Here is a 25,304-nt window from a genome sequence, read left to right as displayed (position 1 = left end):
TGTCTGTCTGTCTGTCTGTCTGTCCGCCTATGTATGGGCCAATAGAGCTGAAATTCAGTGTGCAGCTTGGACTTGGGTTACAGACTGTCATGACCAAAAACTAGGTTCCTCAATGTGGCAAAAGAGGATATATGAGCCTCACACGCCTAAACAAAGCTAGCGAGGGAACGAATCGGACGATTAAGGTTTTATTATGAGGACGTGCGTCTCAACCAAACATTTGACGTCGGAATAACTGTTTTGCAATTTAGAACCCATTAACAAATAGTGAAACCTTTATGCAGCAAGCATGGGTGTATACACTTTTTTTGTAATTCTTCCATTGTACATCGCCGTGAGCTCTTTCGAGAAGGCGCGAATCATAAGTGTTCACGATGATGATGATGATGATATGCCGATAATGATGATGATGATGATGTTGATGATGAGGGTGATGATGCCGATGATGCCGATGATGCCGATGATGATGATGATGATGATCAATCAATCAATCAATATGAGGCTTATATCGCGCGTATTCCGTGGGTACAATTCTAAGCGCAGGGATTTTATTTTTATTTTTATTTTTAATTTTTATGCAATTTATATCGCGCACATATTCGAGGCGCAGGGATTTATTTATGCCGTGTGAGATGAAATTTTTGTACACAATACATCACGCATTCACATCGGCCAGCAGATCGCAGCCATTTCAGCGCATATCCTACTTTTCACGGCCTATTATTCCAAGTCACACGGGTATTTTGGTGGACATTTTTATCTATGCCTATACAATTTTGCCAGGAAAGACCCTTTTGTCAATCGTGGGATCTTTAACGTGCACACCCCAATGTAGTGTACACGAAGGGACCTCGGTTTTTCGTCTCATCCGAAAGACTAGCACTTGAACCCACCACCTAGGTTAGGAAAGGGGGGAGAAAATTGCTAACGCCCTGACCCAGGGTCGAACTCGCAACCTCTCGCTTCCGAGCGCAAGTGCGTTACCACTCGGCCACCCAGTCCATGATGATGATGATGATGCCGGTAATGCTGATAATGATGATGATGATGATGATGACGATGACGATGATGATCAATCAATCAATCAATATGAAGCTTATATAGCGCGTATTCCGTGGGTACAGTTCTAAGCGCTTGTCGAAGAGTTGTCAACACAGGACTAACAAAGAAACTAACATCTTCAGACGGACACGAACCCTATCACTCACTAGCAAACCCTGGTAAACATACAACAAACAACTTTTTAACAACAATGTACACATCAATAGCTAGGTCCAAACAAAATAATATTAAGCACAAAGAAAATCCCTCTCACAGAGCACAGCACAAGAATGTCTTTTGGGGCACAACACATCACGTCGAGCATGAAAGTCGCAGCCAGCTACGGGAAGAACTGAGTCTTCAACCTACACTTGAACGCGTCAAGAGAGGGGCTCTGGCGAAGCTCAAGCGGCAGGGAGTTCCAGACGGAGGGGCCCGCGGAGGGAAATGCACGCTGACCAGCAGATGCGAGTTTCGAGCGAGGGATGTGGAGGCGGAGAGTGTCAGCAACAGAACGAAGGGGACGGTCGGAGGGCTGGGTGTACAGGTCCAGGGAGGATTGAAGGTACTCGGGAGCAGAGTCGTTGAGACACTTGTAGACCAGAGTGGACAGTTTGTAGGAGATTCGGGTGTTGACAGGGAGCCAGTGCAAGGAGCGAAGTAGGGGGGTGATGTGGTCTCGCTTCGTCTTCCTCAACGTCAGCCTGGCAGCGGCGTTCTGGACTCGTTGTAGGCCATGAATGGATGAGGCGGGGAGGCCAGCCAGAAGGGAGTTGCAGTAGTCCAGACGACTGAAGATGAGGGAGACATCCAGCTTGCCACAGGCGTCGTGGGTGAGGTAGCGACGGATGGAGGCGATGCGTCGTAGGTGGATGACGATGATGATGATGATGATGATGATGATGATGATGATGATGATGATGATGATGATGATGATGATGATGATGATGATGATGATGATGATGATGATGATGATGATGATGATGATGATGATGATGATGATGATGATGATGATGATGATGATGATGATGATGATGATGATGATGATGATGATGATGATGACGATGATGATGATGATGATGATGATGATGATGATGATGATGATGATGATGATGATGATGATGATTGTTGTTGTTATCATGATTATTTATTGTTATACAGGGCGTGACCATCGTTCACTACGTGTGGAGTGGCAGGAAGAGGAAGTTCGTTTTCCGCGACTGTCTGAGCCTGTTGAGCGTAGTGCGTGTCCTGCAGCCATTGAAAATCATCTTCCACTATTCCACCATGCCTCAGACAGACTCCTACCACTCCTGGTTACTCGTGAGTACAGATTAATAGATGAATGCCGAAAAAATAACCGGAATGAATTTATTGCTATCGTCATTTATTAGTCTTCTTTTTCTTCTTCTTCTCGTTTGCTGTCATTTGTTAGTCACATCAGAAATAAAATAAAGCCTGCATTGTCCACGCTAGCATGAAACGTAGATGGTAGGTCTCGATAGACAATGCTAGGAAATAACTCTGTCGGGTTTGCATGGGTTCAGGAAGAGTTATTTCTCTTGGAATCATTGAGGCAAGCTTTCCCTTGTGATATCATTGTTCAATCACTAGCGAGAGGCGTGTCTCCACGCATTGTCGGGATCACATGTGCAAACACACCCCTTGCTAGTGATTGGCCTATACAGTCACATGGGAAAGCTTGCCTCAATGTTTCTATTGAGACCTACCAGCCCTTCAACTTATTCTATCATCCTTTTTTGTGTCACATTATTAATAAAATAAAGCCTGTATTGTTCTCGCTAACATGAAACGTAAATGGTAAGGTCTCAATAGACAATATTCGGAAACAACTCTGTCAGGTTTGCATGTGTTGTAAAAGTTGTTTCTCTTGGAAGCATATAGAGGCAAGCTTACCCATGTGTCATAGACCGATCACTCGCGAGGGGTGTGTTTGCATACCTGATCCTGACCATGCGTGGAGACACGCCTCTCGCTAGTGATTGGTCAAAAACGTCATGTGGGAAAGTTTGCCTCAATTAAAGCAAGGGTATTCACTCTTTCCCAACCCATACGAACCCGACAGAGTTATTTCCGGACATCGTCAATTGAGGCCTACCGTTTCCGTTTCATGTTAGCGTGGACAATACAGGCTTTATGTTATTTCTGATATGATTACCAACTGACGATAGAAATAAATTCGTTTTACTCTCTTGAAATTGTGTGAGTATAGTGTCGCAAGTAATGGCTATAACGGTAACTTTGGTAATGATTGTGACGAAAGTAAAAAATGATGGTTTCATTTTCAACTGATATTTTAGCTTTCACTCAGAAATTAAAGTACTCAAAAGAATATAACTACGATTGTGTGTTGGCAAGTTTGTATGTTTGTTTGTTTGTTTGTTCGTTTGTTGTTTGTATGTATGTATGTTTGTGTGTTTGTAAGTTAGTTTGATTGTTTCCATTTGCTTAGGTTTGCAACCTTTCTTTTTATTTTCGTGAAACAGATCATGAGTACATGCTTATTTCTTAACACAACAGGAACTTAAGTCATCGATACCTGGACTGGAATTCAAACAAGCAAACTTCGGTTCTTCCGATTTGATGGATATTGCCTTCGAAATTCTACCACCAGAGGGCGGAGTCGTCATCGGAAATGGCGCCGTTTTGTCTCGACCTCCTCCTCACCCGGCCGTTACTCCCATCTCTCTCTTCTTGGCAACCTTCGCATCAGACCCATCACAGGGTATCGTGTTTGCCAGCAAAAGTTTGAAAGAGCTCCCAGCATCAGACTTGAACAAGGCGAAATCAGCGTCAAAGAAACAGTGTGTGCATGTAGATGCGTACGACAGTGACCTCCGCTTAGTTTCGCACGCGCACTGCGTCATCATGGCGTCAGATGTACTACCACGTGACATCTACGCAGAGAAGACTCCATCGGCTGAGCTTGCTCAATGGATTTTTTACGGGAGACGAGCTCTCCAAGTAGCGAAACAGGACTTTAGAAATCCTATTCCAAGGATTTCTCATTACGTTATTCTGGACGGGGGTAAAGACGTGAGCAGCGAGCTGAGATTTCCCCACTTTCTCAACATCCTCAGCGCTTTGTATGTCGGCGGGTTTGAGCGCGTGTACCTGCACGCGGAAACTGCCCCACGTGGTCATTGGTGGGAGGAGCTTGCTGGAGAGAATGTCACTGTGGTCAAGGCCGATAGGCCAAGGTCAGTGTACCAGACGGAGGTCAAGGTCATACAGCACGTTTCCGATGTGTTGAGGTGAGTGCTCCAGTGTTTTAGTTAAGCAGTTGCTGTTGTTGTTGTTGTTGTTGTTGTTGTTGTTGTTGTTGTTGTTGTTGTTGTTGTTGTTGTTGTTGTTGCGAATGTGCAGCTGTGCGTTTGCTTCTTGTGGTGTGCGTCTACTTTGTCATTCTCTCGATATTTTGACGAGAAAAGCCAAAGGATGCTTTCTCCCTTGGGAAAGCGAGCTGCCACAATGTTGGCGTGTCTGATAAGCCAGTTGGTTTTTTCAAGTCGAAATATCACACCATATCCTCAACGTATAACCATTACCTGTAATATAGGCCAACAGGTCTGAGGTAATGTTAAACTTAAAAAGTCCCTTACTACGAGAAATTCTACTTGTATACGCATCTGCACGAATCCGTGCAAGTTATGATTTTTAAAGTTTTTACTGTCGCAGGGCTGAGATTCTCTACAAATATGGAGGCGCCTATCAAGATTTTGACGTGACCTGGACTAAACGGGTACCCGACTGGCTCCTGGCCTACCCGACTGTCATCGACCTGGAGGTGGAGTACAACAAAGCCAGCAGCGATTGGCCCGACATCTTCAACAATGGCGTCATCCTGTCTCGACGTCACGCGCCCTGGTTACGTCACTTCCTGGAAAGCATGCGGGATTACCGTGACGATGACTGGGCGTACAACTCCCTGAGAATGTCTTACAGAACTTTTGAGCACTATCCAGATACTGTTTACATTGATAAGTACTTACAGGTGAGGTTACCGGACTGGCAATTGGCGATGTTGGGAAATACCTCTGTCGGTTTTGTATGGGTAGTGAAAGAGTGAATTGTCTTGCTTTTAGTGAGGCAAACCTTCTACACGTGCTCCTTGTTCACGTGTTTTCTGACCCCCCCCCCCCCCTCACTAGTGACCGGCCTGTAATGTCACGTGGGAAAGTTTGACACAATAAAAGCAAAAGTGTTTACTCTTTCACAGCCAATACAAACCTGAGTTATTTCCAAACATCGTCTACAGTACAGTTACAGAGGAAGTTGACTGTTTCTTGCAACAACAGCAACAACAACAACAACAACAACAGTACCCGAGGAACCGCACAGATTCAAACCCACCGCAAAAGGGGTATAAAGAGTAAATAACGTTACCAGCGTCTTGCCAAGTTTCAACTTTTGTACGTCCCATGATTCCCTTTTGCTTTGTTTCGCAAGGTTTTGTTTGAAATAGAATGATCGTGGCATTCTATTCTCACACAAACGAAAACAAAATTAAAGAGAAATTCAGTTACCGGTGTTTACTGATGTTTGGAGGAAAATGTTTGGTTGGACTGAGGTACAAAAGCTATTTTTCTGTGTACAGGTATGAATTTTAATTGAAAAAATCGTCCAGTTTATGGAACAAGGGAAACAACTGCTTTCGTGCAAATACAAGTTTTCATCAGCAGATGTCAATTTTAGCAACAAAGTCAACAAAGATCCAGGGAAAAGGCGTTGAAAAAATAAAATGGAGTACGGTATAAAGAAAATCAGAGAAGTAAGAGTGAGAGAGAGAGAGAGAGAGACAGAGAGAGAGAGAGAGAGAGAGAGAGAGAGAGAGAGAGCTCGAGAGAGAGAGAGACAGAGAGAGAGACAGAGAGCGTGCATGTGTGCGTGCGCTCGCGTGTTTGTGTAACTCAAATCTCACGCCATACACCTTCTCCTGTTCTTTAGACGTTCTTTTTACGTTTCTTCTTCACTAATAATCGCCTTATAATAATCATTTGTTTCTTCTTTCTGACAGGTGATGTGTGGGGAAACCGTCTGTCATCCTTCATGGGGTGTCTCGTACGATACCAAGGTCCTACCCCTCTCTGCTCCTTTCCCTCTGAGGCAAGAGGCTCGATCCTTCCATCTTGGTAGGCCCAGACCGCAAGCATCTCTGGCTTCACTCGACAGCGTCAAGCACACACATGACGCCTTCGCTGACATTGGAAGAATGGTGCTGGAGAAAAGTGGTAGAAAGAATCTGCTTGGCTGACGATTCAACTGTTTTTAGTCAAACGTGCTTGAGATTGCGTCATGCACAGGAGTGATGTCTTTGCTGACATTGACAGAATAGTGCATGCGAAATGTGCTAGAAAGGATCTGTTTGGCTGATGAGTCAAAAGTTTTGAGTAAGCATACATGAATGATGGTGCTTTTAGAAGAGAAGTGATACATGTAGAAAGAGTCTGTTTGGCTGATGATCCAACTATTTTGAGTAAAGCCTACTTGAGGTTGCGTCATACACACGAGTGACGTCATAGCTGACATTGGCAAACTGGTGCTGGAGTCGCGGAAGGGATCCGCGTGGCTAATGATTCAACTGTTTTGAACACAGCCTACTTGAGATTGGTCACACACACGAATGACGTCTTAGTTGACATTGGCCAACTGGTGCTGGAGAAAAGTGACAGAAAGTATCTGCTTGGCTGATAATTCAACTGTTTTAAGTAAAGCCTACTAATTAAGATTGCGTCTTACACAGGAGTAACGTCTTCGCTGACATTGCCAAAATGGTGCTTGAGAAATGTGTTACATGAAGAACGAGTCGAGTCGGTTTGGCTGATTCAACTGTTGTGAGTAAGCCTACTTGAGATTGCGTCATACACAGGGAAGATGGTGCTTAAAAAAAGACGTGGGATTATAATCCCAAGATATTGAGTATCTTAGACAGTGCCACACAAAGCAGCGATGTTTTTACTGGCGTTGGCAGATTGGTGCTTGAGAGAAGTGGATAAATCTCCTTTCATGATTATGAATACAAAAGACAGCATCTGGTTGACTTAACGATGACTCCAACTGTTATGGGTACTGTAGACAACCTCACTCAGAAATGACTTATTTGATAATGAAAGAATATAGTGGACTGGAGAAAAGTGATAAATAGAGAATACTAAATGTAGATGGCTTGCTGTGTGATACCAGGAATTCATGAGTTGTTAATTAATATTGAAATGCGAGCAAAAGCGAGCTTAATTTTCAATATTTGAAAAAGCAGTGAGTATAAACCTGGTATCACACAGCAAGACATGTAGTAGTCTGTTTATCCTAAAATATGTACTTGCGTGCCTTCTTCCTCACACTTCAGAAAGATTTGGAGTGTCCAAATTGAAGAAGCGTCGTCTGGAACCCGAATCTCTTCCAAAGCGTCTTATCGGCTGTTTATCCACTCAGGCTCTGAGTTCAGACGGGCGCAGTGGCGTGGTGGTAAGACGTCGGCCTCCTAATCGGGAGGATGTGAGTTCGAATCCCGGTCGCTGCTGCCTGGTGGGTTAAGAGTGGAGATTTTTCCGATCTCCCAGGTCAACTTATGTGCAGACCTGGTAGTGACTTAACCCCCTTCGTGTGTACACGCAAGCACAAGACAAAGTGCGCACGGAAAAGATCCTGTAATCCAAGTCGGAGTTCGGTGGGTTATGGAAACACGAAAATACCCAGCGTGCGGAGTGAGCTATGCTCTCAGAGTATAGTGTGGGGAACCCACATGGGCAAACAAGCTTACACGTAACCCGAAAATTCGGGAACGCTGAATGAAGAAGAAGAAGGCTCTGAGTTCTCTATCACTCACGATGCTTCTGTACTTTTTGTCTGTGTTCAAAGTAAGTGAGTGACGGAGAGATATATCGAGACAGAGATAGAGTGAGAGATAGAGTTAGAGAGATAGATAGAGAGAATGAGAGAGAGAGAGCGAGAATGAATGTGTGTGTGTGTGTGTGTGTGTGTGTGTGTGTGTTAAAGGTGCCAGTAAGGTGAATAAAAGTGTTCAAACCAACTCATATCATTGTGTATATTCCAGTGCAGCACAAAGCAAGCCGTGCTTGTTTGTCGTTTTACATGTAGAATAGTTATATTGATCTTAAATGGTTCACACACCCACCCACACACACACACACACACACACACACACACACACACACACACACACACACTCACATGCGCGCGGCAAGCACACACACACACACACACACACACATACACACACACACACACACGTATTTTGAGCACATTTTCAAAGTCAAACATAGCAAACATTATTGTATACATGTATTTTGGGATTTAATAATTGCGAAATGCATGTAAACATCTTTTGATCAAAGAGAAATTTGTTTCATAAATGAAGTGTTAAGATGCGAAGCTGAAATGCAAACTCATGCCACGGACTAAACTACAGTAAAAAAGCAACTGTAAAATGGAATCAAATGTAGCAAAACAAAAGTTCTTTAATCAGTTTTCCTTGCTGGAATCGTTCATTTCAAAATCGTTTCACATACACCCTTGCTGTCTCGCAAAGCAAAAGGCTAGCTGCAAGCGCTTCTTGCGTCTGCGAAACGGGCGTCAGGTGTGTGATCATTGTTTTTTGAATCTGTAACATGTCCTTGCTTATGGAGAGTTTAATGTCTAGGTTCTGGCCTTGGGAAATAATTATTCCTTTGACATACAGGTGGGCGTCACTTTTGTCCACCCCTTTGTGCACACATGTAAGAATTCAACAAACTGATGCACTAAATCAGTCCTGGTTGGTCAAACAAGACACATGGCGCACTAGGTAGGTCGTAGTTGGTCAAACAAGTCACATGGTGCATTTAATCAGTCCTGGTTGGTCAAACAAGTCACATGGTGCGCTAAAGCAGTCTTGGTTGGTCAAAAAGTCACATGGTGCACTAAATCTGTTCTGGTTGGTAAAACTAATCACATGATTCGATAAAGCAGTTCTGGTTGGTAAAATAAGTCACATGGTGCACTAAAGCAGTCCTGGTTGGTCAGAGAAGTCACATGGTGCACTAAAGCAGTTGTGGTTGGTCAAACAAGTCACATGTTGCACAAAATCTGTCCTGATTGGTCAAAAAGTCACATGGTGCACTAAAGCAGTCTTGGTTGGTCAAAAAGTCACATGGTGCACTAAATCTGTCCTGGTTGGTTAAACAAGTTACATGGTACACTACATCGGTCCTGGTTGGTCAAACAAGTCACATGGTGCACTATTAAAGCAGTCTTGGTTAGTCAAAAAGTCACATGGTTCGCTAAATCGATCAGTCCTGGTTGGTCAAACAAGTCACATGGTGCGCTAGAGCAGTCCTGGTCTGTCAGAGGAGTCACATGGTGCACTAAAGCAGTCTTGGTTGGTCAAAAAGTCACATGGTGCACTTATTCAGTCCTGGTTAGTCAAACAAGTCACATGGTGCGCTAAATCAGTTATAATTGGTCAAACAAGTCACAAGGTGCACTAAAGCAGTGTTGGTTGGTTAAAAAGTCACATGGTGCGCTAAATCTGTCCTGGTTGGTCAAACAAGTCACACGGTGCGCTAAATCAGTTATAATTGGTCAAACAAGTCACGTGGTTCATTTAATGAGTCCTTGTTAGTCAACAAGTCACATGGTGCGCTAAATCAGTTCTCGTTGGTCAAACAAGTCACATGCCGCGCTAAATCAGTCCTGGTTGGTCAAACAAGTCACATGGTTCATTTAATCTGTTCTGGTTGGTCAAACAAGTCACATGGTACACTAAATCTGTCCTGGTTGGTCAAAAAAGTCACATGGTGCGCTAAATCAGTCTTGTTGGTCAAACAAGTCACATGATGCACAAAAGCAGTCCTGGTTGGTCAAAGAAATCGCATGGTGCGCTAAATCCTATCTGGTTTGTCAAATAAGTCACATGGTGCACTAAATCTGTCTTGGTTGGTTAAACAAGTCACATGGTGCACTAAATCTGTCTTGGTTGGTTAAACAAATCACATGGTGCACTAAAGCAATCAAAAAGTCACATGGTGCGCTAAATCTGTTCTGGTTGGTCAAACAATTCACATGGTGCTCTAAATCTGTTCTGTTTGGTCAAAAAAGTCACATGGCGCACTAAATCTGTCCTGGTTAGTCAAACAAGTCACATAGTGCACTAAGTAGGTCCTGATTGGTCAAACAAGTCACATTGTGCGCTAAATCAGTTCTGGTTGATCAAACCAGTCACATGGTGCACTAAATCAGTCGTGGTTGGTCAAACAAGTCACATGGTTCGCTAAATCAGTTATAATTGATCAAACAACCCACATAGCACACAATATTGTTACAATAGTTATACAATATTGTATTATTATTGTAATCCAAGATTGATATTGGATTTCGTACGACTCTTTATTGTTTTCCAAGGTTGAACGAGTTGCGCGAACCAGTCTTGGAATCCAATATTGGAATGGTGTTGCTATCCAATAATAAATACAATAATCACGTCATGATGGAGCTATAGTTACAATATAATATTGGATCGGTGTCGCTATCCAATAATACATGCAATAAAGGGACATAATCAAATCACGAGAAGGCCAGTGTTGTAATCCAATATTGGAATGCTGTTGGTATCCAATAATAAGCCAAGTGTTGTCACCCAATATTGGAATGTTGTTGGTATCCAACAGTAAGGGACGTAATCACTTTTAAATTGTCAGTGATGATGGGGTGATGACCTCCCTTTACCATTTCCGCCGGTGACACATTTCCGTTTCCACGCACGTTTTCTAAGTTTGTGGCTGTTTAATTTCTGTCAATCTTCATCCTAATCATCCTTTTCGAGAAGAGTACATGTCGAGTAGGTAAAACTATCAGGTTTATAACATCATTTGTAAACAGATACATTACAAGATAGTTAGGTTTAGCATTTGTGAACTTTATTTTCGGCAACCATGTCCTCGATCTTATTCGTCGTTGAGAAGAAAAATTCGAAAGATCGCGAGCGATGATTTGTCAGCAAGCATTGCCGAATCAAATGCTGTCAAAGCAAATGCAACACAGAGCGATCACGCTTCTTCAAATCAAGATACTAGCATAATTTACCAACATTTGCACAAAACAAATGTCTCATTGGACCAATATTGGATTTTTATTGGATTTTGCATTGGAATCCAATATTGGTGGGATATTCAGTCAACGATCACTTCCAATATTGGTCCAATAATGTCATCCAATATTGCCCAATAAAAAAGTCAATATTGGAACAATATTGGACCAATATTGTTGTGCTGACTGGGAAGTCACATGGTGCACCACATCAGTCGTGGTTGGTCAAACAAGTCACGTGGTGCAATAGATCAGTCCTAGTTGGTCAAACAAGTCACATGGTGCACTAAATAAGTCGTGGTTGGTCAAACAAGTCACATGGTGCACTAAATCAGTCATAATTGGTCAAACAAGTCACATGGTGCGCTAAATCAGTTCTCGTTGGTCAAACAAGTCACATGGTGCACTAAATCAGTCCTGGTTGGTCAAACAAGTCACATGGTGCACTAAATCAGTCCTGGTTGGTCAAATAAGTCACATGGTGCACTAAATCAGTATTGATTGGTCAAACAAGTCACATGGTGCGCGAAATCAGTCATAATTGGTCAAACAAGTCACATGGTGCACTAATCAGTCCTGGTTGGTCCAACAAGTTACATGGTGCACTAAATCAGTCCTTGTTAGTTAAACAAGTTACGTGGTGAACTCAATCAGTCCTGGTTTGTCAAATAAGTAACACGGTCCACTAAATCTCTCCTGGTTGGTCAAACAAGTCACATGGTTCATTTAACCTTGTTAGTCAAACAAGTCACATGGTGCGCTAAATCAGTTCTTGTTGGTCAAACAAGTCACATGGTGCATTTAATCAGTCCTAGTTGGTTAAACAAGTCACATGGTGCGCTAAATCAGTTCTCGTTGGTCAAATAAGTCACATGGCGCACTAAATCAGTCCTAGTTGGTCAAACAAGTCACATGGTGCGCTAAATCGGTCCCTGGTTGGTCAAACAAGTCCAATGGTGTACTAAATCAGTCCTGGTTGGTCAAATAAGTCACATGGTGCACTACACCAGTCGTGGTTGGTCAAACAAGTCACATGGTTCATTTAATGAGTCCTTGTTAGTCAAACAAGTCACATGGTGCAGTAAATCAGTTCTGGTTGGTCAAACAAGTCACATGGTGCGCGAAATCAGTCATAATTGGTCAAACAAGTCACATGGTGCACTAAATGAGTCCTGGTTGGTCCAACAAGTCACATGGTGCACTAAATCAGTCCTCGTTAGTTAAACAAGTTACTTGGTTCATGCAATCAGTCCTTGTTTGTCAAACAAGTCACATGGTGCGCTAAATCAGTTCTCGTTTGTCAGTCAAATCACATGGTTCATTTAATTAGTCCTGGTTGGTCAAACAAGTCACATGGTGCGCTAAATCTGTTCTCGTTGGTCAAACAAGTCACATGGTGCGTTAAATCAGTCATAATTGGTCAAACAAGTCACATGGTGCACTAAATCAGTCATAATTGGTCCAACAAGTTACATGGTGCACTAAATCAGCCCTGGTTGGTCAAACAAGTCACATGGTGCACTAAATCAGCCCTGGTTGGTCAAACAAGTCACATGATGCACTAAATCAGTCCTGATAGGTCATATAAGTCACATGGTGCACTAAATCAGCCCTGGTTGGTCAAACAAGTCACATGATGCACTAAATCAGCCCTGGTTTGTCAAAGAAGTCACATGTTGCCCTAAATCAGTCCTGGTTGGTCAAATGTCACATAGTGCACTAAATCAGTCGTGGTTGGTCAAACAAGTCACAAGGTGCACTAAATTAGTCATAATTGGTCAAACAAGTCACATGGTGCATTTAATCAGTCCTAGTTGGTTAAACAAGTCACATGGTGCGCTAAATCTGTTCTGGTTGGTCAAACCGAAGTCACATGCTACACTAAATCTGTCCTGGTTGGTCAAAAAAGTCACATGGTGCGCTAAATCAGTCTTGTTGGTCAAACAAGTCACATGATGCACAAAAGCAGTCCTGGTTAGTCAAATAAGTCACATGGTGCACTAAATCTGTCTTGGTTGGTTAAACAAGTCACATGGTGCACTAAATCTGTCTTGGTTGGTTAAACAAATCACATGGTGCACTAAAGCAGTCCTGGTTGGTCCAAGAAGTCACATGGTGCCCTAAATCAGTCCTGGTTGGTCAAAGAAGTCACATGGTGCACAAAATGAGTCCTGGTTGGTCAAAGAAGTCACATGGTGCACGAAATGAGTCTTGATTGGTCAACTAAGTCACATGGTGCGCTAAATCAGTCATAATTGGTCAAACAAGTCACATGGTGCACTAAATCAGTCGTGGTTGGTCAAACAAGTCACATGGTGTGCTAAATCAGTCCTGGTTGGTCAAACAAGTCACATGGTGCACTTATTCAGTCCTGGTTGGTCAAACAAGTCACATGGTGCGCTAAATCAGTTATAATTGGTCAAACAAGTCACAAGGTGCACTAAATCAGTCGTGGTTGGTCAAACAAGTCACATGGTGCGCTAAATCAGTCCTGGTTGGGCAAACAAGTCACATGGTGCGCTAAATCAATTATAATTGGTCAAACAAGTCACGTGGTTCATTTAATGAGTCCTTGTTAGTCAACAAGTCACACGGTGCGCTAAATAGGTTCTCGTTGGTCAAACAAGTCACATGGCGCGCTAAATCAGTCCTGGTTGGTCAAACAAGTCACATGGTTCATTTAATCAGTCCTGGTTGGTCAAACAAGTCACATGGTGCGCTAAATCAGTTCTCGTTGGTCAAACAAGTCACATGGTGCGCTAAATCAGTCATAATTGGTCAAACAAGTCACATGGTGCACTAAATCAGTCCTGGTTGGTCAAACAAGACACATGGTGTGCCAAATCAGTCCTGGTTGGTCAAACAAGTCACATGATGCACTAAATCAGCCCTGGTTTGTCAAACAAGTCACATGGTGCACTAAATCAGTTCTGGTTGATCAAACAAGTCACATGGTGCACTAAATCAGTCGTGGTTGGTCAAACAAGTCACAAGGTGCACTAAATTAGTCATAATTGGTCAAACAAGTCACATGGTGCACTAGGTAGGTCCTGGTTGGTCAAACAAGTCACATGGTGCGTTAAATCAGTCCTGGTTGGTCAAACAAGTCACATGGTGCACTAAATCAGTCCTCGTTGGTCAAACAAGTCACATGGTGCGCTAAATCAGTCCTGGGTGTTTAAATAAGTCACACGATGCATGCAATCAGTCCTTGTTGGTCAAACAAGTCACATGACGCACTAAATCAGTCCTGGCTGGTCAAACAAGTCACATGGTGCACTAAATCAGTCCTGATTGGTCAACCAAGTCACATGGTGCATGACGTTCACAGCCACAGCAAGAAGTTAGTACAGACAAAAACTGTAATCATGTGTCAAAATACTGGATCAGCTTTGTGATGCGCTTGTGAAGAAAAGTAGTCTAGGAATTGCTCTGTATTTAATTTTTGCTGAATGTCTATCAAAGGTTATTCGCTCTAATTTGGCCTGACGGTTAACTAAAGAGAGAAGGACTACCAAGAGCTGGGAACACATACGACTTCGCCGTATTATGTACGCATGATTGTCTAGAACACGAGCAGTACTGTCAGTGGAGAAAAAAAAAAACGACTAGAAAAATTCCTAGACTACTTATCTCTACAAGCACATCTCGAAGCCGATGCAGTATTTTGACACATGATTTTTGTCAGCTAACATTGAAAGAAGCATTTGTATTAAACGTATTGGTAAACGTAATGAACGGTGCGACGGATGCGAGTGAAACATGTTTAAATCATCGATGTTCAAATGCTGTGTGGAGTACGCTCATTGAAAAATACTCATGTTTATTTCTGACGCACAATTAAGGGTGCGATTTTTTTACTTCATTTCATTTACTGTATTGTCCCATCTCTGAGAAATTCGGGTCACTTCCACCCAGTGGAAAGCCAGCAGCAACAGAGTCGCGCGTTTTAGATGTTATCAGCCACCTGCACTTATGGCAGAATGACTAAGTTTTTTGTAACGTGCCACAGTGGTGACACGGGGGTTGAACATCTCATTAAGTTGACCCGTGTCTGTCTTGGCCCGGATTCGAACCCGTGGCACTCGGATCACAAGTCCAGTGCTCTACAAACTGAGCTACCGGGCCCCCTTGAACATTGTAGAAATTCGATGTTGCAACAGAAATCTCATTGTGAATATGACGAATCCTGTGCATGACAAACTTCTCTCCCTTCAAGCACATATCATATAACAAGTAAAGTGTATGCGTATACAAAAATGTCTAACAATTTGTGAACACGTTGTGACATAGTACATAGTTCTACTGGAAAAAGCAGCACACTTATGAAAACAGTGTCTCTATAATGTTGTTGTTTTTAAAAACATTTCTGGTTTTTTTGTTATAGTATATATATAATACATACTATGTCTACAAACGTTCGAAATTGTTTAGAAATGTGTTCAAAAGTGGAACAATTCCGTTTAGAGTGTAGACGTTCAAAACAAAAGTAAGCTTATTCTCAGAGTCAGTCACAGTCCTGGGAAATGTTGACGTAAGGCTCGTAAGGGTTCTCGTCATCCGCGCAGTCCCTTTCCACCAGGTTTTCGTAGGCGTTCGGCACTGAACACGAAGTGCTGCTACCTGAAAGGTTACTGTGCATTTCACGAGGATGCGGGGCGATTTCAGGAGATTCAGTGAGTGCGGCATGATCTAGTTCCTCGATGTTTTCATAGACCTGGACAGCACTGAGTGGCATCATTTGCAAGCACTTATGGCAGGGCGAAGTCACATCTCCCCGTGCGGTCACTTTTCGGATTTCCCAATGTCCTACAGGGCAGAATATGTGTTTGCTTTCTGCTTGGTTGGAGGCCATGTCTGAACAGGATTGCTTGTTCCAGGCATAGAATCCTTGTTGCATTCTAGCGTGAGTCATGCTGCCAATCACACACGCTTGCCCTTGCGACGACGAAGGACGGTCCTCTTCTGAGACATTTTCGTAGTCAGAGTCAGGGGGAGGTGGGAAGAATCGCTTTCCGATTTTGCTGGTAGAATGACCAACCGGCTTCTGAAGAGAGTCTTCAGTACAATGGTTTTCGTACTCTTCTTTTTGAGAGTGATCCGAGGGGATGGGAGGTGGAAAGTATTCTCTCCTGGTTTTGCTGGTAGAACGTGCAACAGGCTTCTGAAGAGAGTCTTCAGTACAATGGTTTTCGTACTCTTCTTTTTGAGAGTGATCCGAGGGGATGGGAGGTGGAAAGTATTCTCTCCTGGTTTTGCTGGTAGAACGTGCAACAGGCTTCTGAAGAGAGTCTTCAGTACAATGGTTTTCGTACGCTTCATTTTGAGAGTGATCCGAGGGAATGGGAGGCAGAGGACCGGATGGCTTCTTCTTTTCGCTTGGAAAACGAGGTACTGTATCCCGAAGAGATGTCTGTGTACTAAAGACAGTGTTTGTTGTGCCCGCATTTAGCGGGTTATTGTTATTATATCGGTATTTTTGCGAAGATTCGTCTGCTGCCTCTGCATTCGTTTTGCTCTTCAGGGATTCCAGTCGTTCGGCGCTTATGTAGCCAAGCTCGTAGCAGTTTGCAAGTTCGTGCTCTGACTCTCTCCTGAGTTTAGTGCGAATCTTGTTGACAACGCGTCTTATCCCACCTTTGTTTTTGCCATCTCTGGATCGACATCGTGCTTCTTCTCCATTTGTACTTGGGCTCGTGGCACACTCAGACTCTCTGGAACACAGAGGAGATGCAGACACTGGTAATAACACTAAGACGGAACCCACTCTCCCCTGGCACACATTCATATTAGGGAATGACCTTGTGTATAAGAGGGAGGGGCCTCCAAAATGAGGCATGGGTACATAGGCTGGCCAGGTGGGGGTCTGTCAACATTTAGCATTTTAAAGGGGTATTTTGAGTTTGTTTGTTTGTTTGCTTAACGCCCAGTCCACCACGAAGGGTGATATCAGGGCGGTGCTGCTTTGACATTTAACGTGCGCCACACACAAGACAGAAGTCGCAGCACAGGCTTCATGTCTCACCCACTCACATTATTCTGACACCGGACCAACCAGTCCTAGCACTAACCCCATACTGCCAGACGCCAGGCGGAGCAGCCACTAGATTGCCAATTTTAAAGTCTTAGGTATGACCCGGCCGGGGTTCGAACCTACGACCTCCCGCTCACTGGGCGTACGTCTTACCACTAGGCCACCGTGTTGCGGTAGGGTATTTTGAGTCTCACGTCGAGAAGAAAAGTACATCTGATAGGGAGGGGGGGGGTCGTTTGGGGAATGCAGTACCTTGGCTAATTGAGGACGGTACCAAAGGCATTGCACTTCTATTTAATCATTATTGATTTGCTTCTAATGTTATATATCGTAACTCCAAAGCATGTTTTTAGCATCTACACCTTCTTTGACTGTTTGGCTCATGTTTTCATAATTGGTGCTTTTAGGGCTGCTTTGTCATACTAGTTAACTCTTCGTTGTCCTCTTTATCAATTTGTTGGCCCGGTCTACCCCCCACCCCCCACCAGATCCAGCCCTGCATACAACTATTAACTTGTATTTCATACTATCGTGCTCCCTTTGCTTTGGCCATATTGAATCACACTCGAAATCACGTAAACACGAGTTTAGACTGGATAAGTTCTCACGCAAGGAACTAGCCGGAGTGTAACCAGACATTAGGTATATGTATATATTTTACGCAATTCTGTGCAAGGAATGAAAATATGTTCAATGAGAGAGAGAGAGAGAGAGAGAGAGAGAGAGAGAGAGAGAGAGAGAGAGAGAGAGAGAGAGAGAGAGAGAGAGAGAGAGAGAGAGAGAGAGAGAGAGAGAGAGAGAGAGAGAGAGAGAGAGAGAGAGAGAGAGAGAGAGAGAGAGAGAGAGAGAGAGAGAGAGAGAGAGTATCGTTGAGTTTTTGTTGTGGCTACTCACTTGACACCAAACGAAGCACACAGCTTCTGCAGTCGGTCAATGACGGCAGCTATGTCCGGTCTGGCCTGACAGTCTGGGTTCCGTCCGTCACTGATGAGATTGTACAGCTCGTCTGGACAGCCACGGGGTTGTGGAAGAAGAACACCTTCTTGGACCAGGTTAGCCACCTTGATGGAAGGACAATAAGTGTGATGTTACTTTTGTGGTTTGCTACTGTTTGTGTGTCATCATCGTCGTATAAGTATTGTGCTTATCGTCGTGGACGTCGTCATCATCATCATCATCATCATCATCGTCATCGTCGTCGTCGTCGTTGTCGTCATCATCGTTGTCGTCATCATCGTTGTCGTCGTCTTAGTCTTCATCATCATCATCAGCAGCAGCAGCAGCAGCAGCATCATCATCGTCATCGTCGTCGTCGTGACGTCAACGATTTCACGAGGCTTTGGAAGGGATTGAGGCTCCACAAGAAGCGTCTTCAATTTGGACGCTTCGCTTTCGCTCGCATGTCAATATTTAAAATAACAACTCGTGTAAATCTGGCATCACACAGCTAGCCATGAAGTATTCTCTATGTATACGTACGCCATCTTTCTCGACGTTGGCCAGTGGAAAGAGACTGAGGGGGTGAGGGTTGAGCAAGGTGCGGCAGCTGTCAGCCACGTGGAACAACTCGAAGAACGTGGTGACCAGCGAAAAGATGTCGCTTTTCTTTGAGTACACTCCGTTGTGAACCACCTCCGGCGCAGCCCTGCAATGCATGGATTATGTCCCCTATGCAATGGAAAGGTGTTTTAAGGTACTTTCTTTCATGCGGATCAGCTCTGCATTCTAAATACATGTGTCGAATGAATTGAGCATAGTTCACTATAATCAATAGTTGACCGCGACGAGTACTTTTGTTCATATGCGTTGCGGCGTTACAACTAGAAATTAATTTGATCTCGATTCAAGCAGCTTGTCTGTTAACTCTCCCCCCCCCCCCCCCTCGAAGTTGCCTTTGTTAATTTTACAAATATACAGTAAATACCTGACATTAATCTAAATTTCTGAGCAACATCGCAGTAACAGCAGAGCATCTTTATCCTTGGCGGATTATGACTTTATTCAGTTATTCTGCAGAAAAGACAAATGCTGGAGAAAAACCGTTCTTTTCTGCAGCATTTCTGCATAATGTCATCTTTCGCCGAAGCAGCTTTTTTTTCTGCAGCAAAACATTTTACTGCAGTAAAATTGAAATCAAGAATGCTGTAGTAAAACGGTGCTGTTGTTTTACTGCAGAAAGCCTGTTTACATTTTTTCTGCAGCATTTCGTACTGGCTCTTGGCGGATTATGACATTATTCAGTTATTCTGGAGTAAAACCGAAATGCTGGAGAAAAACTGTCTTTTCTGCGGCATTTCTGCATAATGTCATCTTTCGCCGAAGCAACGTTTTTTACTGCAGTAAAACAGTTTTTCTGAAGCATAATGTTTACTTGGTTTTCTGCAGCATTATTGCGATTACCTTTAACTTCAGAATAGTCTGTGACAGTTTTCTGGAGAAAAACGAACGACCTTGTAAAGTAGCGTTTATTTTCGTCGCCCCCTGGGATAGTATAATAGTTTGTTCCGCAGTGTACCAATCAGAAGGCGTGTAGCATAAGGGCATTATATTCAACTTCACAATGGCGGCCGAACGTGAACAATTTCTGAAGCAAATCGAACACGAAGTGGACTACTCCGTTCGTCTGGGAAAATGTGACAATGTTGCTGACAGGTGCCATTGTTTAATTTGAAACTTTGAACTTCCGGCGGAAAGGAAGTCAGACAGACAAAATACATTCGTGTCACGCACACCTATTGGTAATTCTGGATGAGTCCATCTCTCGACAGAGGGGGGCTCGCGTGCTCCAACATTATAATGAGCCAGTACAAAATGCTGCAGAAAAAGTGTAAACAGGTTTTCTGCAGTAAAACAACAGCACCGTTTTACTGCAGCATTCTTGATTTCAATTTTACTGCAGTAAAATATTTTGCTCCAGAAAAACCCGTTGCTTCGGCGAAAGATGACATTATGCAGAAATGCTGCAGAAAAGACAGTTTTTCTCCAGCATTTCTGTTTTTCTGCAGAATAACTGAATAATGCCAAAATGCTGAAGAAAAAGTGTATAACGTTTTTCTCCTGTAAAACATCACCGTTTTACTGCAGCATTCTTGATTTCAATTTTACTGCAGTAAAACTGTTTTACTGCAGAAAAAAACGTTGCTCTCGCGAAAGATGACATTATGCAGAAATGCTGCAGAAACAAACAGTTTTTCTCCAGCATTTCTGTTTTTCTGCATAATAACTGAGTAAATTAATTAGACAAAAAAAACAGTAAACACCAAGTTCCAAAGACTTTCGGGCCACGCCCTTCTTCAGTGAAATGAATGTAAGCAAACAAACCGAGTAAATAATAATATCCGCCAAGGATACATCTTACCAGCGGATGCTGTCCTCAAAGACCTCTCCACAAAAGACGGAAGACTTCAGCTCCACCATACGGCTGATTCTTGCAAACAGCATCTGCACACACAAAAACAGGTTTGAAAGAAATGTAATATCATGGGGTTAAAGTTGAAAAACAAAAGAATTCTGTACTCACAGATACAAGGACAGCACAATAATACGAATTTTTGCTTATAAAAGCTTCACCAGGTAACAAAAACAAAGGGCAACAAAATGCAAAAGCAACACTGACGGAACGGATTTTTGTTGTCCTTTGAAGCTTTTATAAGCAAAAATTCGTTATATTGTGCTGTCCTTGTATCGTTGAGTACAGAATTCTTTTGTTTTTGTAACTTTGTTCATCTCACCACAGTCACGTTGTTATTTAGTATCATGGGGTTATATAGCAGTGATACCACACTCACAAGTCAATAAACAGTTAAAGGTATCTTCTTTCTCGTGCATACAATCTTGTTATGATAAAAGATAAGACCAACTAACAACAACACAAATGTTGTCCTATGACACGGCTAAAAAAAATAGCAGGTCAGTTACTTTTATCTCTATTTCATTAATTTTCTTGAAGTTTGAATCTTATGTACACAGGCTCAGGATTTCTTTGGGTGTTTCATTGGCCGGAAATCGTTCGAACTCTGTCCGCAAGTTGTCGGAGAAGAACAACTTTTCTTGTATAGTCTGCGAAATCGAGTTTTTGTATTTTTTTTGGTATTCATTTTTCTTCTGAAGGGTCAAACAAATTCTTGTGGTCGGAAAGAAAAAATAGGGTCGGTCAGGAAATTTTCATATAGAACAACAGCCTTGTTCAACTTATATCCAAAGAATTGGTGAGTTAGTTTCGTATTTGACACTAATGTCAATCAGCGAAATTAATTCATTGACAAGTTAACACGCAGCACGTAAAGCAGCATGGCTTAATTAATTCCGTAATTTTGAAAATACATTGCAGTCAAAGAGTGTGGTAAAATGGAATACCTGCTTGCTTTTGTGAGTGATGAGCACGTTTTTGCAACGCAAGTCGCGATGAATCCAGTTGAGGCCATGGAGAGAGCGAACTTCAATGGCGAGTTGGAGGCAAAGCTTGCACAGTTCCTCGCTCGTAAGGTCCACTCGGTCAGTCATGGATTGAACGCTACAGTAGGCGCGGTCTGTTTTTTGCTTCACATACTTTGCAGCGTCCAATAGGGTCTCTGAGCTTGGATACTTTCTCACCTTTAAGCAGCAATAGCAACAGTGGTACCATCATCATCATCATCATCATCATCATCATCATCATCAACATCAACATCAACATCGTCGTCGTCGTCGTCGTCGTCATCGTCGTTGTCGTCGAAACAATCACAAGTAATACAAACGATAATGAGACAATGATAAGAACTAAGTTTAATAGGCGTTGGCATATTTGTGCTCCAAGATGGCTAGGACCGAACGTTATATTTCTGACGCCTAACACCCTCCGCCAAACATCTCTACCATTCGCAGTGCGAGGGTTTTGATTTCAAGGAGCAAGGATATACATGTATACAAATATACCATTACTTACATTTTCAATTAAAAACATAATTAAAAGTATCAATCAACAGCGCTCCATATGTCCCGAGACCTCCCCGCCGCCGATACTTTGTAGAAGAGGATTACCTTATGCTCAAAAGCTGTGAATGGCCCTGAAACTGACACTAGCTCGTCAAAAGGCCAACAGTTGTAAGGATTTGCAAGCACAATTCTTTCATTAATATAGGCCGATTCCTTGGTTACTTTTGTTCAGCATTAAAATGACGCTGACTGAACCAAACTTTCACATTTTACGATCAAGCCACCTTATCTGTCAAGTCATTCAATATCCTTCAGCCGGATATTAAATGGGCGAAGTGGACTTGGCGACTTCACGAAGCTCGCTGCACGAAGCTTTGGCACTGAATTTTCGATGAAAATTTTTTAATAAGTGTTCGCGAAGTCTTTACCTGCAGTCGATTTCCTGCTTGTCCGTCAGTGGCCATTGGTAGGCATGTCAACCATTGCACGCTGGGAAGCCTGGTGATCTGAAGGTCGTCAACATGCAACTCTGGCGTTAAACGTTCGTTGACGGTTGTTGGCTCCGCCTAGAACACACATGTACGATATGGCAATATGTTCAGATCTCGCCGAAAGATATTATCCTTTGTGTATTTCTTTGTTTTGTTTTTTTCTTTTAGGAATATCACTTTAAGATACAGCTGTAATAACTGTTTTGTTGATTTTAGATATGTACATTTTGTACCAGTTATTCGATAATAAAATACTGCTCAAACAACATGTACGGCATTGTTTGGAGTAATATGTTTTGTAGATACCTTACATTTATCACTTACAATATCTACTTAATAAAGAAGAAAGATACGTTTAAAAGCAACCGGTAAGCCTTTTTATGTCATTTTTTGCCAACAACGTACACATTGCATTTCCACTTAATTACTCATAACCCCATAGTGAGTAAGCAAAACACTGGACAAAACTGACGACACTACTTGTCTCGGGATCGCTACCACAACCAAATCCTTTTTTTTTTGGTTTACATTGTAAGACCCACATCAACTCTTACATTGAATAGTACTACCGTTTGCAGGGTATGGCTCATTTATTTTTCTGGTTTATTAACATGATGCTTTGTTCACTATTGTGAAAGGGGAGGCTACCGCTCCTTTCACAGCAGACTCTGCACCCGAGTTGTTGGCCTTTAAGTCAACACCGGTGGATTGTGGAATTCTGTTTGTGATGGGGTCTGGTGGTTTCCGATTGTCTGTATGTTCATGAAAACCTTCGGGTTTGCATAACAGTTTTTAAAGGGCTAAGCAATTAGCCCTAACATTTTCAATCCTGTTTGATTGCACTTCGCCTCCCGAGGTGATCGTAGTGTTTCGGCACTCGATTACATCTGGCGCTTGCGAGCAGGGATGGGACTCGGCATGATATGTTCAGGTTCATTCGAACGGGGGCGATTGTGACAGGGGAGGCTACCGCTCCTTTCACAGCAGACTCTGCACCCGAGTTGTTGGCCTTTAAGTCAACACCGGTGGATTGTGGAATTCTGTTTGTGATGGGGTCTGGTGGTTTCCGATTGTCTGTATGTTCATGGAAACCTTCGGGTTTGCATAACAGTTTTTATAGGGCTAAGAAATTAGCCCTAACATTTTCAATCCTGTTTGATTGCACTTCGCCTCCCGAGGTGATCGTAGTGTTTCGGCACTCGGTTACACTATCATGAGAATTTGTGTAATTTAGTCTTAATAGAAATGTTTTGCTTGATTTGTGCCCTAATTGTTTACTTATTACTATTACGAGTTTCACAATGTATTTTGAATAACATTTTGTTTAAACCAGCTTTCCTACGGGATTGTATGGTCTTTTCTGTTACACTCTGGCAGACCTCAAAGTTAGAAGGGCCCGTTACCTTTCCAGCTAACACGACAGAAAAGGAGTCTGAAGCATGCGTCTCCAGTTCGGTGACCTTGGCAGCAGAAGACTTTGGCCAGCTCGATTGCATCAGATTGGTGTACTTGTTTGGGTCTAGAAACAAATAATAATAGTGACAACAACAAAAACACAAAAACAACATAAAAAAACACAAAAACACTTTAATTTCAAAAATAAGAAAAGTCATTTAAACAAAGATTCATGAAAGTGCAAGCGTAAGTCTTTATGAAGCATTGGGCATACAGCTTAAATACGATTTGGAAACAAAATTGTATTCAAACATGTTTTAGGTTCTAAGTCTCAGATGCAAATGACTGTTTGGGACATAGTTTTGACTTGAGCCGCCTTATATCTATACGAATCCTAGCAAATAAGATAGGTGAAAAATGGAGAGAGAAAAAACAGCACTTACTCCCAATCATAGACTGGACGATTCGTGGAATTCCCTGTAAATTAAAAATCAGATATATTCTCCATCAACACAACAAACTTCAAATAACTAACCAAGACTAATCTGAATTGAATTCAGTGTTTTTTTAAATCAAAACCAAACCGAAAGAAAACACACACAAAATAGAAGTACACTGAAACATAAAGCATAAAGCATGAAAAAAACACCACTATTGGAACGTTTAATTCACAACAAACCAAACTATGCACAGGTAGCTCGACCTAACGGCCTAAATTGTAAGCGGACAAACAAGAAAAAAACAGACATTGGATTAAAACGATCGATCGATGCTGCGACATATCTTACACAGCACTGCACTGAACAGGCACACCACAAGAGAAGAAAGTATATACATCCATATATACACACAAACGAATACTTTGATGTAAAGTAAAATTACAAATGAATGTCTAGGTGTCAGTTTCGCGTATACAGTAACATCTTCTTTTGCAGAAATATGTTATCGAAGCAAATACAAAAAGATACAAACCTTCTCTGGAAGATATTTGCGAACTTCCTGATCGATGTTGATTTGAGGAAACTTCATGAACTCTGTTAACACGAACACAAATAATTGACTTAAATCAATAACACAAGTTGCGTTGCAGGCAAAATAACAAGACCTACATTTCTGGTTTCCTATTTGTAGGCCAGGCTAAGAACATTGTCAATACCTGCAATGTGTGACTTTGATAGAGGATAATACCTACACCGTTGACGGACTATTTTCGATAGAACATTGATAGTTTAATCTGTTTCAATGGTTTTGTCAAATTCAGAGGGCATAATTGCAACTTTTGGGACTGTATGATGCACGTGGGTCACTGTATAGACGCTGTCTTG

At 42.5% G+C, this 25,304-nt stretch overlaps 2 protein-coding genes and 1 long non-coding RNA gene across 3 annotated transcripts in view; 1 reads left to right on the top strand and 2 right to left on the bottom strand.

Annotated features, from left to right (window-relative positions):
• LOC138973522 (uncharacterized) overlaps window positions 1-8,096 on the top strand; it is a 17,643-nt gene extending 9,547 nt beyond the window's left edge. The window contains exons 4-7 of the mRNA XM_070346233.1: window positions 2,203-2,364; window positions 3,583-4,316; window positions 4,741-5,056; window positions 6,080-8,096. Of these exons, the coding sequence (XP_070202334.1) occupies window positions 2,203-2,364; window positions 3,583-4,316; window positions 4,741-5,056; window positions 6,080-6,316 (1,449 nt within the window). The 3' untranslated portion in view covers window positions 6,317-8,096. The remainder of the gene's footprint in view (window positions 1-2,202; window positions 2,365-3,582; window positions 4,317-4,740; window positions 5,057-6,079) is intronic.
• A 5,223-nt stretch (window positions 8,097-13,319) lies between these two features.
• On the bottom strand, window positions 13,320-23,370 carry LOC138973521 (uncharacterized). The gene is made up of 6 exons (XM_070346232.1): window positions 22,522-23,370; window positions 21,536-21,772; window positions 20,538-20,620; window positions 18,659-18,824; window positions 18,074-18,240; window positions 13,320-16,859 (listed from the first exon to the last, which is right to left on the bottom strand). Exons 1-6 carry the CDS (start codon window positions 22,555-22,557, stop codon window positions 15,653-15,655), a joined length of 1,896 nt encoding a protein of 631 aa, XP_070202333.1. The 5' UTR covers window positions 22,558-23,370; the 3' UTR covers window positions 13,320-15,652.
• A 616-nt stretch (window positions 23,371-23,986) lies between these two features.
• LOC138972310 (uncharacterized) lies at window positions 23,987-25,015 on the bottom strand. Its single transcript, XR_011457548.1, has 3 exons — window positions 24,952-25,015; window positions 24,423-24,456; window positions 23,987-24,103 (listed from the first exon to the last, which is right to left on the bottom strand). It is a non-coding gene; the product is annotated as an uncharacterized lncRNA (long non-coding RNA).
• Window positions 25,016-25,304: the final 289 nt, after the last annotated feature.

Source organism: Littorina saxatilis, linkage group LG8 (genome assembly GCF_037325665.1).
Source record: "Littorina saxatilis isolate snail1 linkage group LG8, US_GU_Lsax_2.0, whole genome shotgun sequence".
NCBI lineage: Eukaryota > Metazoa > Mollusca > Gastropoda > Littorinimorpha > Littorinidae > Littorina > Littorina saxatilis.
The sequence above is the reverse complement of the archived record's forward strand: the minus strand, read 5'-3'. Positions and strand labels throughout refer to the sequence as shown.

What these genes read in the sequence shown, in the direction of transcription:
- LOC138973521 (XM_070346232.1), bottom strand. Translation starts at nt 22,557, where the DNA reads ATGGCCACTGACGGACAAGCAGGAAATCGACTGCAG. An exon ending in TCACTCACAAAAGCAAGCAG is followed by an intron (nt 20,621 to 21,535) that starts GTATTCCATTTT and finishes TTGTGTGTGCAG; the next exon opens with ATGCTGTTTGCAAGAATCAG. An exon ending in CCAACGTCGAGAAAGATGGC is followed by an intron (nt 18,241 to 18,658) that starts GTACGTATACAT and finishes CCTTCCATCAAG; the next exon opens with GTGGCTAACCTGGTCCAAGA.